The sequence below is a fragment of the Balaenoptera ricei genome, chromosome 10, assembly GCF_028023285.1.
Source record: "Balaenoptera ricei isolate mBalRic1 chromosome 10, mBalRic1.hap2, whole genome shotgun sequence".
NCBI lineage: Eukaryota > Metazoa > Chordata > Mammalia > Artiodactyla > Balaenopteridae > Balaenoptera > Balaenoptera ricei.
Genome location: NC_082648.1, coordinates 91,832,225 through 91,849,361, shown reverse-complemented (window position 1 = coordinate 91,849,361; position 17,137 = coordinate 91,832,225). Strand labels below are relative to the sequence as shown.

The window sequence follows — 17,137 nt, the reverse complement described above, 5'->3', positions numbered from 1 at the left end:
ATATTTTAAAATAAGAATTTTAAAATGAATACAATCCAGACTGGATTATACTTATCTTTATAACAACACAGTCTTCGAAGATAATTTTTAATGTTTTTTTATGGAGGAGGGGCTCCTGAAGGCTTCAGGCTACCAGAATTCATAATGTGGCCCTGTTTCTAGACGATCAAAGCTGATGAAACTCTGAACCTTGATGGGTGATGCTTGAGATGGCAGTTTTAATGGTTGAGAGGATGGAAGCCGGAGAGCAGGAGACGAGGAGGGAAAAGACCAAAGGTGAAGAGCTGGCAGTATCTGAGCTAGGCCAAGAGAAAGGAGAGAATTTGGAAGGTGGTTTGCCTGAGCCGCAGGACTGTGAGGCCTCTGTCTGAAGACTGAGAGCAAAGGGCTCTAGGAAAGGGGAGCTGGAAATCTGGAGTGATGGGGGAGTATGCGGGCAGGGCTGCTAATTGAGGCAGCAAGCTCTGAGAAGGTAGAAGCATTTGCACTTGAGCGGGGTTCTGGTTTACTGGCAGGATCTGAAGGAAGGATTTAATAAGAAAGGGACTTCAGGCTGTGGCAGGCAGGTAGGAAAGATCTTAAGTTGCAGAGAGACCAAGTTTGCTTCTCTGCTTAATTGGGGTTGACCCTCACCTCCAACATTCCTACCAGTAAGAAACTGCATGTACAGTGGGAATTACGTTTATTTATGGGAGTAATTGGGAAAACTGATGGTAACCTGCTAAATTCACATCATCCAAAGGAATGTTTGAATTCATTCTCCAGCTTCCGGCGGTCCACAAGCCTTCTTTGACCTTGTGAACACAAACCTGAAAGGAGGACTCCTGCCTGCTTGAAGTCTCTTCCAAACACCCCTGTGATCTCCTTTAGATTCACGTGCTGGGGAGGCTTCCTGCACCCTGAGGCCTTAGTAAGGTCTGAACAAGACCACCTACATAATTTGTGAGGCTTGGTGCAAAATGAAAGTGCAGACCCCCTGTTCAAAAATAATGAAGAATTTCAAGATGGAGATAGCAGGGCGTTAAACCGAGCACAGAGCTCTTCTGAGCACGTGCAGGTCACGTGCACTGAGTCTGAGTGGGGCTCCTGCAGCGGGTACTATAGCAAACCTCAGGCAGCGAGCAGACTAGGAGCAAAGCAGGTGGGCCTGGCATCACTCAGGCCTCAGGCAGTCAAACCCAGAAGCAAGACCACAAAGGAGCAGAGGCTGTGCTGAAAGAGCAGCCTTAGCCTTTGGCAGCAAGAGCAGTAGCCCCGCCTCCCACACGGGCCACAGCAGCCAATGCCTCCGCTCCTGGGCTCCGCAGAGCTGCTTTTCAGGGTGAGCTGGTTTGGTCTTAAGTGGCGTCATAGAGACACAGCAGGAAGAGGTGTAAAGTGGATGGGGATGGGTGAAACACCCCTGAGGAGAGCCAGGGAACACAGGGTCTCCGAATACATCTCCCCAGAACACCGCGGCCTTCCTAACCGTCCCCTGCCTGAGGGCGTCTCTCTCTGGAGCTGCTCAGGGCTGGCTACCTAGACATGAGATGCAGAAATCAGAGGCGAATCCAGGGTGGTGAGTTTAGAGAGGTGGGGAGATCATGGGCTTTGGAATCAGACTAGCTGGTGCAGGTCCCAGCCTGGATCATTAGCTGTGGGATCTCAGGCAAGTTTCTTAATCTCTCTGGGCCTACATTTTCTCCTCTATAAAATGATATAATAAAACCTACTTCAGGGAGTTATTGTGAGGAGTACATGAGTTAATACATGTAAAGTGCATGTTAAGTGTTAAAAAAAAATGATGGCTATGGCTATTATCTAAAATTATGGGGACTGGCCTCAGCCAGGGGAAGGAAGGGCTCAATTATACAAGATCATTCCAAGAGCTCTATTCAGAAAACACCTCATTCCCCTGTCTCCTGTCCAGTGATGGCTATTAGAGAAATTGCCTTTTGTTCTACCATTTATAACTACACTTTATCATTGAGCCTTTACTATCTGCTGGTCCTGTACCAAGCACCATACATATATTACTTTATTTAAACCTCACAGCCCTGTATCTCCAGGATCCGGCACAGCGCTCCATAAATGTCTATAGATTGAATGAATAATCCTGGAGGTAGCTTATCATCCCCATTTTCCAGCTTATAGAGGTCAAATAACTTACTCAAGTGTTGACCAAAATAAATGGACTGCCGGATATTTCTCCCCAGCAAAGATGTGTGTATTTGGGATGAGCAGAGAACTGCAGTTTGGGGTCTATAACCATGGTGATTCCTGCAAGTCCCCACATGGCAACGGAAGGAGAACCCTTTTATAGAGGGAAAAGGAAGTTGGGAGGGCTGTAGTAAACAAAGAGTCCATGGCTTTTCTTTAGCTAAGTCCTTGCCAGGAAACAAGAGGAGGCTTCCTTCTTCCTGTTGGGCTCTGCTGTCATCACAGGGTGTGAGAACTCCCCCTGCTGGTCTCTAGACTCTATTGAACTGAGCTTTCTATTTATTAGTAATTTTTTCAGTACAATTTTTTTTTCTTTTTTTTTTTTTTTTAATTTATTTATTTATGGCTGTGTTGGGTCCTCGTTTCTGCGCGAGGGCCCTCCCCAGTTGTGGCAAGCGGGGGCCACTCCTCATCGCGGTGCGCGGGCCCCCCACCACTGCGGCCCCTCCTGTTGTGGAGCACAGTCTCCAGACGCGCAGGCTCAGTAGTTGTGGCTCATGGGCCCAGTTGCTCCGCGGCATGTGGGATCTTCCCAGACCAGGGCTCAAACCCGTGTCCCCTGCATTGGCAGGCAGATTCTCAACCACTGTGCCACCAGGGAAGCCCATTAGTAATTTTTTATGCAAGTCACAGAGCTATTGAATGGCAGAGCTAGAACTTGAACCTAAGTGAGTCTTCAACGCCATGAGTGGTTGTTTACTTGCTACATTGTACTGCCTTTGATGTGGTGAATAGCTAAGTCTTAGAAAATGAGACTTAGACCTACAACTTATAAAATAAATACCTTTGCCTAGAGGAGAAAACCAGAAGCACGGAGTCAGGTTAAAGTGAAACAGGATGTCCTTTCTCAATGTTAAGTATTGATAGAAAAAAGAGAAGACACTGGCATTGTGTGTCCTGAAATGGAAAAAACACACAGCCCTTTTCTCATTGCATTAAGGAACTGAGTGAAGGAAAGAATAAAGAAAATGAAAGCTGGGAGTACTAGTAATAAGCTTGACCTTTTTGTGTATGTCCAATTAAAAGCACAGGCTCTGGAGTCAAGCATGTCTCATTTTGAATTCTACCTCAGCCATTTGCTAGCTGTGTGACCTTGCGCAAGATAACTAACCTCTCTAAGTATCCGTTTCCTCCTCAGCAAAACAGAGCCCCTGTGTAGAATGTTGTATTGGTAGAGATGAGAATGTATGAAAATCACAGCGACCAGCCCATAATCAGTGCTCAAGAAACATCCGTTACTGCTACTAGTAGTACTTTATTCTCTTTCCTTATTCTAGGATCAAAGTTTGGCCAAGTAAGAGGGAGAAATTGGTCCCAAGAGACATGACAAGTCAGGAGGGTCTTAAAAGCTGTAGAGTTGGCCCATAAACCAGATTCTTACAGCTCTCTATATTTGAGGCTTTTGTTCCAAATAGTTCTGTTTCGAGGTAACTCCAATCCAGGTTGGTCTATTTGGAGGTAACTTCAATCCAAATGTCCATTTTTGAGACTAATTCAGGGACCAAATTAAACAACACTTTCCTTTTGATGGTCTTCATACACATGACTTAATTCTAACCATTTTTCTTAATTGCATGCAAAGCTCAAGGCAATCAAATGCACATTATTGTTCAACCATTTAGAGCTTGGAACATTTTTTTTTACATTCCCATGACTGAGGATTTGGATACTCCCAAACTGCACCCCACCCCACTACCACACACACACACACACACACACACACACACACATACACACACACACACACACACACACCCCTATCTACCTGCCCTGCAACCCCTCCCATGCAACACCGTCAGAGAATGCAAATCTAGCTGACTACAAGCAGATAGTATCACCACCCAACTCCACTTCTCACAGTTGGGCAGATAAACATTTCCCAGCGTGAGCCATCTGGTGAGAAATAGATAGGAAAACAAGTCTGGGAAGAATGGATTCAGTTTCTGTTGGAACGGTGCTTGGACAGGCCAGCAGAGCTCAGGCTTGGCAACTGGGCTGATCTCCATCTCCATCCTCCCTCTGAACTACTGTTGAGGCCAGGGTAGAGGAAGGCCACAGTGGGGAGCCCCTAGCGGAGGTGGAACCCCAAATGACTTCTTACCTTTGTCCCAGACTCACTTGGGGAATTTCTAGACTGCAGAAGGCAATGGAGTTAAAATACTGGGGAACTCTGCCTCATCAAGAGGGTCCTTTAATTCTGGAGTGGGCTCAACACATTCCTCCCCTCAAAACTTTTCATCATTGGATTAAATCTACAGCCTAGGGTTTTCAAGCTCTTCAGTGTCTGGTCCTACCTTTCCAGCCAGCCAGTCTTACCTCCCATAGCTCCCTAAACGAACATTTTGCTTTAGGTGCTTCACCCTCAAGGTGACCTCAATTCTAATAGATACTTTCCCACCCATCCTTTATCTGTTTGTTTATCCATACATCCATTCAGTGAGAATTTATCGAGCACCTATTACGTGCTATGCACTGTTCCTGATACAAATAGTTGAGAGAAGAACAATGGTTTCTACCTTCCAGGTCCACAGCCTGGTGAGGGTAACACTCAGATTTTTTTAAATTAATTTTTATTGGAGTATAGTTGCTTTACAATGTTGTGTTAGTTTCTACTGTACAGCAAAGTGAATCAGCTATAGGTATACATATATCCCCTCTTTTTTGGATTTCCTTCCCATTTAGGTCACCACAGAGCATTGTGTAGAGTTTCCTGTGCTATACAATAGGTTCTCATTAGTTATCTATTTTATACATAGTCTCAGTAGTGTATATATGTCAATCCCAATCTCCCAATTCATCCCACCCCCCCCTTCCCCCTTGGTATCCATACTTTGTTCTCTATGTCTTTGTCTCTATTTCTGCTTTGCAAATAATATCATCTATGCCATTTTTCTAGATTTCACATATATGTGTTAATATACGATATTTGTTTTTCTCTTTCTGACTTACTTCACTCTGTATGACAGTCTCTAGGTGCATCCACGTCTCTACAAATGACCCAATTTCATTCCTTTTTGTGGCTGAGTAATATTCCATTGTATATATGTACCACATGCTAATGGACGGGGTAGGGTGCCTGTACATGGTAGTATACAGAGTGCTTCTCTCAAAGGGCAATTTATTTCTGCTCCCCCCCCCCCCATATTACACACACACACACACACACACACACACAACCCTCGCTGGTCTCATCACCTTTTCACACCTTCTCAGAATTCCTGCAACAAGTAGTGTGTAAACCCACAAAAGAGCACCTGAATACAGGCTGCTTTGTATTGTTCTCTAATTGCTTCCTGTACATAAAGTTTCTCCCCATCCCTCATAAATATAGATATAAATAAAATTCTTCACATTGCCTAGCACATTACCAAGCACAGAAGAAGCACCTGGGAACCTCTCAGCCTGCCAATCTTTTCTCCATACGGCAGCCAGAGTGATCTTGACAAAACACTGACATCCCCCCCCTTCTTAGAAACCTGCCACAGATTCCTTTTCAGGTAAACATCAAAATCCCAACACGACCTGAGAAACCCAGCCCGGTCAGCCGCTGTCTGTCTGTCTAGCATCGTCTCACTGTGCTCTCTCCCTAGCTCTCTGTTCCCTCCACTGGGCCTTTGGCCTCTGCCCAGACCTCTCCACTCTTCCTTCCCCATTTTGCCTTTTTAATCCTGCTCATCCTTCATATGTCAGTTCAAGGACACAGCCCTTTCTTGGAAACCTTCCTGCGTCCACCAAGTTAGATCAGATTCCTTTGTCATTTGCCTCAATGAACAAATGAACGTATTTCTTTCCTTCAGACTATTGATCTAACCTTGTTCATCAGTGCAGTTATTTGGTTAACGTCTGCCTCCCCACTAGGCTGTAAGCTACATGGAGCAGTGAGTGTATTTGGTTTTTCTCACACTTGTATCTCTGGTACCTGTCCCAGAGCTGATATATACTGGGTATTCAATAGATATCTGCTGGAAGAATCAATGAGTGAACGAATGAACACTAAGCGCTAAGTGTGCCATGCTCTGTACTCAATCCCACGAATACAGAGGGAATTAAGACTGTATCTCAACCCACAAGGAGTTTATAGTCATAGGGCAAAAGATAAGCAATCATTATAGGGGATTGAGTGCAAGGATTGATTTTCAATGTCTGCCATGGCCACAGGATTGGAAGAATGGCCTTGTGAATGCCTGTGCTTTGGTCCACTTGGCCTTCATTATGTCATAGTTGCTATATTGACTCAGATTATGAAGGGCTTTTTGCCATGCTTAAAAGTTTGCACTTTAGCTCTGGTTTTCAATCAGAGCAGTAAACCTTCTCCAAAACTTTAAAAATAAGCTATACTTCTATATGCCTGCAAGGTAGACCTCTTTGAGCTCCCTTTCTCCCCAGCTACTCTGTGGTTCTGTAATAAAAATTAGCTGCTAGTAGCAGGGCTTTAAGTAACAGGTTAGGTGCCAGGTGAAGGATAAAATGTCAAAGGAGTGAAGTTGTTCGCCACCTAGTGGTCTGAGTTGAGCTTGCGTGTTTTTCAGAACCTGGACGGGAAGAGTTTGCTCTTTGCTCCACCTGTTTCTCTGCAGTTAGTGAGACTTGTCTCCTAGTAAACTAACCTGGTAAATACGCCTAGAGACTAGTAAATAGATAAAAGTCACATGACCCTAGTAGGAAAGGATAGTTGGTTTGCGGGAAGCTCAGGTGGTCCTGAGATAACCAATCATGGCTTAGGGTTGTGATGAAAGAAAAGAAAGGAAACTCACAAGTGTGTTCCATGTTATGTAGACCTAATTTCTAAATTGCTCTAGCTTGCCCATTGTAAGAGGCAGGGTGACCAGGGGGAGGCACTCACATTTCCCCAGCAGTGCCTGCAAATGTTTGTTCCACTGCTCAGCTTACTTCCTTCAAAGATGCCCCAGTGACTCTGGTCCTCACTTTCCACTAAGATCAATTTGAGCCACAGTGCCTCCGATACCATTTCTGATCCTTGTCAGAATTAACAGTCTTTCTGGTTTTTACTCTTAGCTGTCACTTTGAATAAATCTCAAAACCTAATTCATGCTAACATGATATTGGCTGATAATAAGCAAACTTACCTCTTCTGTGAATATCTGCTCCTTAAATGAAATAACAGAGATTCCCGGAAGAGGCCACACCTGAGTTAAATCTTAAGCAAGTAAAAGGAGTTAACCAGCCAAAGAGAAAGGAGAAGGGCAATTCTAGAAAGAGGGAGCCACATGAGCAAAAAGCATGGAGGCCAGAAATATCATGGAATATGCAAGCATACACCTCAAGGTCGTTTTAGGACGAGGTCTTTATGGCCTTAACCCACTCTAATTTTTGGAGACTCCATCCCAAAATATATTGCACATATTCAAATGCATTCCACAGCAAATATAATTTATATTTAACTATGAGTCAGGTTGAGTTAACGTGACTAGTGGCCATAATGTTACTTGTTGTAGACATTTATTAATTTTAATTTTTCAGGATTTTTTGGTATGCGTTTTGAAGCCAGTACACTTTAAACTCAGGTATATAGTACCTGATGAAAAAGACAGCATAGCGCTAAGCAGTTCGGAGTTACTGAGTATAAAATTCAAGGTAGAGGGCGTGAGGCAGTCGGAGCCACGGAGCCCGGCAGTGACCTTGTGCTCCCGCCCTGCTTCGGTGCACCGCTGTGGCCAGAGGCTTTGCAGGTGAAAAGACGGCGTTTGTGAAGAGTGGATGGTCGCTGAGACAGAGTACTGTTTTGAAGCGCTGGAAGAAGAATTGGTTTGACCAGTGGTCAGGTGGTCACCTGACCTATTATGATGACCAAACTCGGCAGAGTGTAGAGGATAAGGTCCACATGCCAGTGGACTGCATCAGCATCCGCATGGGACATGAATGTCAGGATATTCAGCCTCCAGATGGGAAGGCAAAAGACTGCTGCAGATTGTTTGCCGAGATGGGAAAAACCATCAGTCTTTGTGCAGAAAGCACAGATGATTATTTGGCCTGGAAATGTACACTTCAGGATGCCAGGACAAACACAGCTTATGTTGGCTCAGAAGTCCTGTACGATGAGACTGCCGTGGCTTCCTCCCCACCTCCTTACGCAGCCTATGCTGCACCAGCCCCTGAGCAAGCATGTGGCTATGGTCCATACAGTGGTGCACACCCGCCAGGAACTCAAGTTGTCTATGCTGCGAACGGGCAGGCTTATGCCGTACCCTATCAGTGCCCGTATGCCGGACTTTACGGACAGCAGCCTGCCAACCTAGTCACCATTCGTGCGCAGTATCGAGACAATGACAGTGACCTGGCGTTGGGCATGCTGGCTGCAGCAGCCACAGGCATGGCCTTAGGGTCCCTGTTCTGGGTCTTCTAGAGTCCTTGGAACCTGGAGGTGCATAGCTTCTGATACCCTGTGTGCAATAATATACTTTGCAGGGCATTTCTGTTTGTTATAAATGTTTTTAATAATAGTTTTAGTAGTTCTTTTGAAAGTAGTGACATCATACTTATAACGAATCCACATAAGTACCACAGAGAAGGCTTTGGACTGCTGTTTAGCTAAAACGTGGACTATCTGGGGGCACTGGCTCATGCTAGGAGTTTTTTATGGCACTCTCAGAATACCTTATTTGAACACACCTGTTTGGAAAGGCCATTTTCCTTTTAGAGTTAGGCCTTAATGCTTAAGGGATAGTTTATTTTAGTGTTACACTAGTAACGTGGTGATGTATGAGTGAGTGAGTGATTGGGACAAGAAGAACTGCAGCTGTTTTTTTTTTTTTTTAGCTGTTTTGTTTTAATGCCAGACTTTGAAACCTCAGACCAGCACTGGCTGCACGTTACTTCAAGAGTTGTAGGCTGGAACCTTCCTGAGGCGGCGGTGTGATATGCTCACAGCCTCTGGGGCTCTGCGGGCTCCCAGCAAAGCTGACTGCTCAGGATGATGGGCGGGATGGCAGGTCCCCCCCCTTTAAAATGATGCTTTTTCATTTTATTTTTACTAGTTTGTTTTTGGTAGTGATCCTTGGAAAACATCTCAAATTAGGAGTAGACTTGAGTCTCAGCGTTTTAGGGCTTTATCATTTAAAACTTGAACAAGGCAAAACAATTACAAACAAGTGTGTGGAGGTAGATTTGCTGTATTCAGAGGCATCATGTTTTTAGTGTTCACTTTGACTGTTTTTATTGCCACTTCAGCCTACTTATAGCTTATTTTTCTACTTGTTGAGAAAGTAATATTAAGAGAATGGTGAGGAAAGTGGAATGAGAGCCATAGTTACAGTGTTACTGTTTCAGGGGATGGCGCTGCCCTGAGGATCCTCTTTTCCACCCTTCTGAAGGCTGTTAAAGGCCTGTTTCCTGTCCTGTGCAGGACTGGGGCGCTGTGGCTGTCCCCGAGCACTGGGGTGCATGGAGCCCCGGTGGTGGCATGGTGGGGGAGACTCAGGTTACAGATGGGAGTTGCGGCCGAAGGACATGAATGACCTGCTCAAGGTATTACTCCACCTGATCAGGACACCGGCCTTGTTTTTATTCTTGACTCAAGCGTTCCAGAGAAGCTTAAACCATTTAATTTGAGCCCCAACTATGTGTGAAGCTCTGGCAAACTGAGAGTTGTGCATTTCTGTTATTTCTTATTTCTTTATTTATGTAAATTTTAAAACTTCAATTATTCCAGTTTTCTGTCCTGCATGCTTTTAAAAATATACTTTTACAAAGGCAGTTTAGCTACACTGAAGGTCTCTGCCCCTATATTCCATGTGGCCCTATTTTCCATAAAATACGCTCCTAGTAGCACAAATTCTGTTTGTATTCTATGTGGCCACTTACATACATAGTCTTTCGTTCCACTGACCAACGCACTCCACCTCTAAGGCAGACTCAAATAGATCTATCTCCGTATGAAACCAGATGCCAAATGAACTTTGTGGTGACCACAGGTCTGTTTTCCCAGTCAATTCTGTTGCACTTGTTGACACTGGAGAGCCTGTTTCCAGCTAAAAAGAAGTATACTTGGCTGTCATCTCTTTGGATGTTTGACATGGTGGAAAGTTGCCACATGTGATGTGTGACAACACTGGTTTTGATGGTTAAAAATGTTGCTTTTGTTATTTTACATCGTATGTAATAAGAATGGTTTTGTTCAGATGGTCGTCATTATTTGAGCTGTATGCTTTACTTACAAAATACTAAACTCAGTTTTTAATGTTACATCAGGGTATTAATTTTGAACTTGGAGTTACTGGAACCACAGATACTGAGTTATGTCAGTGAAATGCCCTTGAAGCAGATGGTCTCCCTGTGTTGCCCTGGCTTCCCTCTGACAGAAGGGGGAGAGCTGTGGACTGAAGCTTGGGCACACGTGTGCACCCCCATCTCCAGCCCCTGTCCCCAGCAGGCACAGCCCCACTGGGCAACTATAGTTGAGTCTGGAAGTTCACTGTCACTAGTGACTTGATCCTGAGAGGAAATGCATACTCAGTATAAAGATGGGCTGAGATACTTCATCTCCCTGGCCCCAACTCTCATAGATGCCAACACTTAGGTAATCCTAAATCAAGAAGTTAGGTGACTTGGAAGGAACTTGTTCAGGTTTAGTCAGTATTTTACTTCCATGTGTACTTTTAACTAGTTGGCCTTTGACATTGCACACGTGCCAGTCTACTTGTTTCTTAGCTCTGTTCTTTCAATTCCTTGAGTTAACTTCAGGGTCTTAGATGTAAAGAGAAGGGAGAGACCCATGGTTGTGTTTCAGATCATCATTCATGAAATGGGCCAGACTGGGACCCAAGATCTGGATCATGGGAGAAGTTCCTGCCATTGAGACAAAATGACCCACATTTATTTTCTGCATTAATTGTGATACTGTGTGATCTATCTTTCTCCTTCCCAAGTTTATGTAGACACCAGCATGGGATGCAGTTCCATTTTTTCCCCCAGGTTGATCTTTTTTTCTGATTGCTTGCCTGTCTCTAGTATTCTGTTGTGTCCTCAGAACCTATTTTTCCCTGTATATGCAAATTGTATGTTTATAAGTGAAAATGTTAATACATTAAATGATTGCTAACCTTAAAAAAAACTTCAAGGTAGAGAATGAAAGATGAGAACAGAGAGGCAGCTGGGAGTCAGGGTACAGAAAGCCTCCCGTGCTGTATGAATCACTCGGACTTTATCATAGCCATTAAAGAATGTTGAGCAGGAGAATGTCCTCGTCAGACATGCGTGTAATGTAGCTCACTCTGGGGATGGTGTGGAAGGTGGATTGGAGAGAATCAAGACTGAAGACAGGGAGTTCCACTGGAGGGATGATGCAGAAGTAAGACTCTAGACCTGGGCAAAAGTGAGCCCTAGGAAGCTAAATGGGGAAAACAAGATGAGTCAACATCGTATAATGGAAGGGAGCTTTGGGATGGCATCAAGAGATCTGTGTTCCAGTCCCAAATCTGCCGTTAATATTCCCCTCTTTGGACCTCAGTTTTCCCATGTGTAAAATGAAGGAATCCTCCCTGTTGATTACTATTGCTCCCTAGTACAATTCTATTGATTACTATTGTTTCATATTACTATTACTATTGATTACTATTGCTTCATTTTACTATTACTATTGATTACTATTTCTTCATATTACTATTACTATTGATTACTGTTGCTTCATATTACTATTACTATTGCATTGAACATCAAGTGTGTATGTTGGGAGGACCACCTGTGGATCAGTCCTTGGAAAAACGGGGAAAGAGGCAATGTTGGCCTTTAGCTTTATCATGAAAATCACAAAATATCAAGCATCAGGACAGGCTGTGTTGGGGAGGTGAGGGACTCCCTGCTAATGGGACCTATAGCAAAGGTTCTGTTGGTATTTGACAAAGAATATCAAGGGCATTATGTGCTGGCCTAACTGTTACCATTTCTCCTAGTTATAATAACAGCATTGATAGAGTGCTAAGGATATGCTAGGCACGGTTCTAGGCATTTTATGTGCATTATTTCCTTCAATCTTCACTATAGTCCTATAAGGTAGGTACCATTCTTATTCATATTTTGTAGATGAGAAAACTAAGATCCAGAGAGAGTAAGTAATTCTATGTAGTAAGAGGTAGAAATGGGATTCAAACTCAGGCGTTCTACAGAGTCCCTATTCTTTAACAATTATACTATACTGCCTTTCACATCAGATAGCCATCACAGCTAACGTTTCCCTTATGTGTTCTGACTGAGCTGCTAAAAAAATTATACATGTAATACCTCCTTCAGAGCAGTGTGGCCTAGACTGAGCATAGAACTTAGAGTCAAATAGAGTGAGATTTGTCACCTGCACCTATCAATTGCTGACTCTGTGACTTGGGAAATTTACTTTCCCTCTCTGATCATCAGTTTTCTTGTCTGCCAAAGGGACAGTAATAGTAACATTTCTTACAGGGTCATTATGAAGATTAAATTTTTGAATGTTTACAAAGCTCCTAGACTAGTCCACGTCCTACAGTGGCACTACCACCATCATCATCATCATTGTCATATTTATTAATAAGGGACCGGCCTGACTCGGGGAAGTTATAAAGTTGAGTTCAGAGCAAGAAGACCTAAAAACTGTTTCTTAAGAATGTTCTGCATTCCAAGTGGCCAACAGTAAGTCGCATATAGCAAATGCACTTGGGCAACCCACCCTGGTTACAAATCCAAGCTTTCTGTTACCGCTGCTCTTCTTCTTAAGCAGCAAATATAGGGGTAAAGATGTACTAGAACACTATGTTCTTACAAGTTTGTGTGGTTTTTTAAATAACGGCTTATTGAACTAAAGAAAAAAAAAGTTCCCTTTCCTTTTTGTTTCTTTCTTCCGATACGGTTGTTTTTAAGTCTTCCCTCCTTTAACTTTTTCCCATTGGTTTTTGTTGCTTTGTTTTGTTTTCAGCTTCTACCTCTCTTTGCCAGAGTCCAGTCGCAGCAATACTGAGGTAGGAATCAGAGCTCTGAGTCCCCGTACAGGGAAAAATGAGAATTTTCCTATATAGTAGCTGGATGATTGTTTTCTTTGCCTCTGATTGTAGGTTTTAACTTTAAAATTCTTTATGTAGCTACTCATCCACCAAGCCTGTTAACTATTAAACTCTCCAATTTACTTTTATCTATTCAAAAAGACTTTCAAAAGAACTCAAAAGACAGTTAAGACTGTGTAATGTTGGGGGGAAAAAACAGACATTTCATTTTTTGGATAAAATAATCCTCTAGAGTTAAATTTAAGATTCAGACTACCAAAGGATGATGCTCTATATAAATTATTAGGCTATGATTAGGTTTGCTCTTCAAAGGATATCTACCCATCTCCTAAAATTAGGTCAAGGCTGGTTGTGTAGATGCCTCTTAGGAGGGTCTAGCCTGGTGACCTCCTGACTGGAAGAGGTCATCCCAACATGCGATTTGGAAACCCCCCTCCCCAAGCTTCAGGAAGATCAGCCAGATCACTAATTGGTGCCCCTACCCTCATGTCGCTTATGTTCTAGAGCACTGGTTCTCAACTAGGGTCAATCTTCCCCTCCAGGGGCGTTTGGCAATGTTTGTAGACATTTCTGAAAAATGACAATGGTATATACCAGGCATTTTACATAATATTAACTTGTTTAATCCTGATAACAACCCTCTGAGATTAGTACTATTATCTTCATTTTACAGTTGAGGAAATTGAGGCACAGAGAGATGTTTCCCAACATCACACAGTAAAGTGGTGAAAACAAGAGATAAACCTAGGACATCTGCTTCAGAGCCACCTTTGCTAAGCTTCAAAGAGGTTCTTATTATTGCTAAGCATATAGGATGCTTAAAAAATATTCACTGAATGAACTGGTGTTCATCATAGTGCATTTGTTTTTAATACCTAAATCTTCCCAGGAACCAGCAGTTTGCTAAGATTATACAACTACCATAGTTTATTAAAGATAAATTGCATGTTCTGGTGGTACTATTAACTATAGAGCATGACATAATACAAGGAAGCTCCTGTGGCCAGGGTTCCCAATAAATTAATGGAAGACTACTAATTGGAATATCTATTAGTTATTTGAGATTATCTTACTTGATAAGTATCTAAGCTGTTATGTTTGCTGCCACCATGTGGTCCCTCTGCATTTGTTGCCACCATGATCCACTGTAGAGAGGAACCAAAATGTCCATCCTCAAAGAGGAAAAAAGATTAGGAAACCCTGTAAAATGGCTTCCCACAAAATAGCTTTCAGTGTCTGGAAAGCTAGAATATCTCTATGGGGAGATGCTAATTATTGCTTTCAGTCCTGATAAAGTCTGGGAGAGTACATGTCCAAACCAGGTATGCTGCTTTCAAAATGCCCTGATTTGGCAACTGATTCAGTTTCCCCTTTCATTTTAGGTCTTGAGGTTTGAGAATATTCTGTCCTCCATTCTCCACTTCGGAGTCCTCCCACTGGCCAACGGTAAGGGATTCTTGGGAAACAATGTGACACTGACATTGGCTAAGTGTTGGGGATTGTCTGGGACTTTCCATCCTGAAGCTTGTACTTCTAATGTGTTATTATGAATCGAGGCCAGCACCAGAATTGACAGAGTTTGTACCATCAACGATACAGTTTTGAAGTTAGATATTCCAGGTCCAGGCCTTGTTAACAACTCTACTTGCAGACTCAGCAAGAACGGCTAACTCTGGTTGAGTTAAGGAGATTAAAACCACTCTCCTTAGGCAGTCAAGAGTCTCCTTCAGGTCAACCAGAAATGAGATGATGATCCCTAGAAGGTGTCTCTGTGGTTCTTATGCAAAGACCACCATCCGGACAGGCACAGTTTTAATGAATGACAATCCTAGGCCTTCTCCCTACACTGCAGTTGTTCACAAACTGTAGCATCTTGAGTTTGGCTTGGTTAAAATATGCTTTGTACTGGAGATCAAAATATCCTCAGGACCCACTAGTTAAGTTATTTTCAAAATACAAATTGGACAAGTTGCCAGCATTTTTCTGCCATCCAAATGCCCATAGTTGCAGGTGCATTTTTATTAAGCACAGATTAATTAACCATTCTTTCAGGGAAATGCTAGGGACATATCAGAGAGAATGAAGACACAGAACCAGGAAGAATGGAAAGATAAATTATCAAAAAGTTTCTTGTTAGTCTCTTACTAAAAAGTTTACTAAATCTTCCATGCCCATGCCCAATTATTTTACATCTTGTTCTATATTTTAGCAAAATTGCAGCAAGGATTTCCTCTGCCCAACCCACAAAATATCTCACTCGTCAATTCAGATATTGAAGTTCTTGAGGTAAGAATTATCAATATTAATTGCCCCATTTCTTTTCATAGTAGAATATACCTCTCCCTATTTTGCTTACTTTTTGTTTTATTTTGTTTTGCTTTGTTGTTTCCCAGCCCGAGGAATTTTATAAATAAGATGTTTAGCTCTTAAAGCCCATAATTAACAATGAAAAGCACTTAAACTTGAGTTTAAAAATCAGATCAAAGTGGAAAAAAAAACCCATCAGACCAAGTCTGATTTCCCTTTGAAGCCAAGTTTATTCACACCACACTACAAGAAGATGCACTAGTGCACTGTATTTCATTTGTTCCACAAGACAACTTGTAAGGCTGGGATTATTAATCCCATTTTATAGACGAGGAAAGTAAGACTCAGAGAGGTGAAGTGGCTTGTGTAGCTGGAAAAGGGCATATCTGAGACTAGACTGACTCTTCTGATTCTCTCAGTCAGTAAACTTTTGCCTGAACCAAAGACCCTCCTCTGGGTTCAGGGATCTGTTGTGAGCTGTTTCCTGGTTAATCATTATTAACAAACGTCAGAATACCTTGTTTCTTCCTTTCTGGGAATCATAAGATTCTGACAGAATTCTCCAATCCTATATACTACCCTGCACTCCCTCTTCCCTCCCCCTGTCCCTTTCTATAACTGCTTAAGTCATGTAAGGTGACAAGAATCCAAAATGGCCTGTTCCTGTGTCTGAGGCACTCACAAGGGGGACAGGGGTAAGGAAGGGTATTGCACAGTAGGACCTGGTAAAGAAACCACGCCTCCCCAACCCCTCAGGCAAACCCAGACATCCTGTGGCTCCAGGTGCCCCAAGTTTGATATCGTCTTCATTGTTGCATCCTTTTCAGGGTTTCCTTTTGATTTCCACCGACCTGAAGTATAAAACGTCCTTAAAGCAGCAGCCAAGTTTCCATGGTTGGGAAGCTCTGAACCTGATAAGTGGACAGTGGAGGGGGAAGCCAGCCCCTTGACTGCCTGTTTGGAGTCCACTCCAGGAAGTAAATGGCCCTTAATCCCACAGCTCGTGTAAACCCAGAGCAGGAAGATGGTACACACAGGAATTGTAAAGCCCTTGCGAATTGCTGGAAGTTTTCTTTTTCAAGCCCTCATGGATGTAGAGGGAGGCAAACAGGGTGAAAGAGCTCAGTCGGGATGTGTGTGTTCCCATGTGTGTGGAGGGGTATATGTTTGAATGTGTGTTCATGTTTGAGTGCATGTTGTGTGTTCCTGTGTCTATGAGATTCTGGGGCCAAGAGTGAGGCATGTACTTCTAAGGAGGTGCATGAGAAACTCTCAAATACAGATTTGCATCAGTGGTTATCAGCGGAGATCCCTTCAGCCCCTTCAGCTCTCTAGGGTTCCCCCCTCCCTGCATATTGGATTTTATGTTTTATATTTACCGTTACTGTCCCCTGTATTTAATTAAAATTGTTTTCTATCAATGTCAATTTTGCCTTTTTATTTGCAAATTTTCTTGCCCCAGACTTTTTTTTTAATAAAATAAGACTGGTAAAAAGAAAATTTAGTGTCCTTAACGTTAACACAAACTGAGCTTGTACAGAATTCAAGAATTTCAAGAATTTTAAATCCTTGATTTAAAAAGGGAATATGTTGTCTCTTTAGATGTTTCCAGAGAGAAACAGAGTGAACACAGGAAACTCTAAAAG

General features: G+C 42.9%; 2 protein-coding genes across 2 annotated transcripts in view; both read left to right on the top strand.

Annotated features, from left to right (window-relative positions):
- Positions 1–16,533, top strand: part of BPIFC (BPI fold containing family C) — a 40,588-nt gene extending 24,055 nt beyond the window's left edge. The window contains exons 12-15 of the mRNA XM_059934821.1: positions 13,100–13,142; positions 14,567–14,630; positions 15,394–15,470; positions 16,319–16,533. Coding sequence (XP_059790804.1) covers positions 13,100–13,142; positions 14,567–14,630; positions 15,394–15,470; positions 16,319–16,441 — 307 coding nt within the window. The 3' untranslated portion in view covers positions 16,442–16,533. The remainder of the gene's footprint in view (positions 1–13,099; positions 13,143–14,566; positions 14,631–15,393; positions 15,471–16,318) is intronic.
- On the top strand, positions 8,027–8,563 carry LOC132372690 (pleckstrin homology domain-containing family B member 2-like). The gene has a single exon (XM_059934820.1). It carries the CDS (start codon positions 8,042–8,044, stop codon positions 8,561–8,563), a length of 522 nt encoding a protein of 173 aa, XP_059790803.1. The 5' UTR covers positions 8,027–8,041.
- Positions 16,534–17,137: the final 604 nt, after the last annotated feature.

Excerpts from the sequence above, each read along its gene's own strand:
- LOC132372690 (XM_059934820.1), top strand. The coding sequence starts at position 8,042 with ATGCCAGTGGACTGCATCAGCATCCGCATGGGACATGAATGTCAGGAT.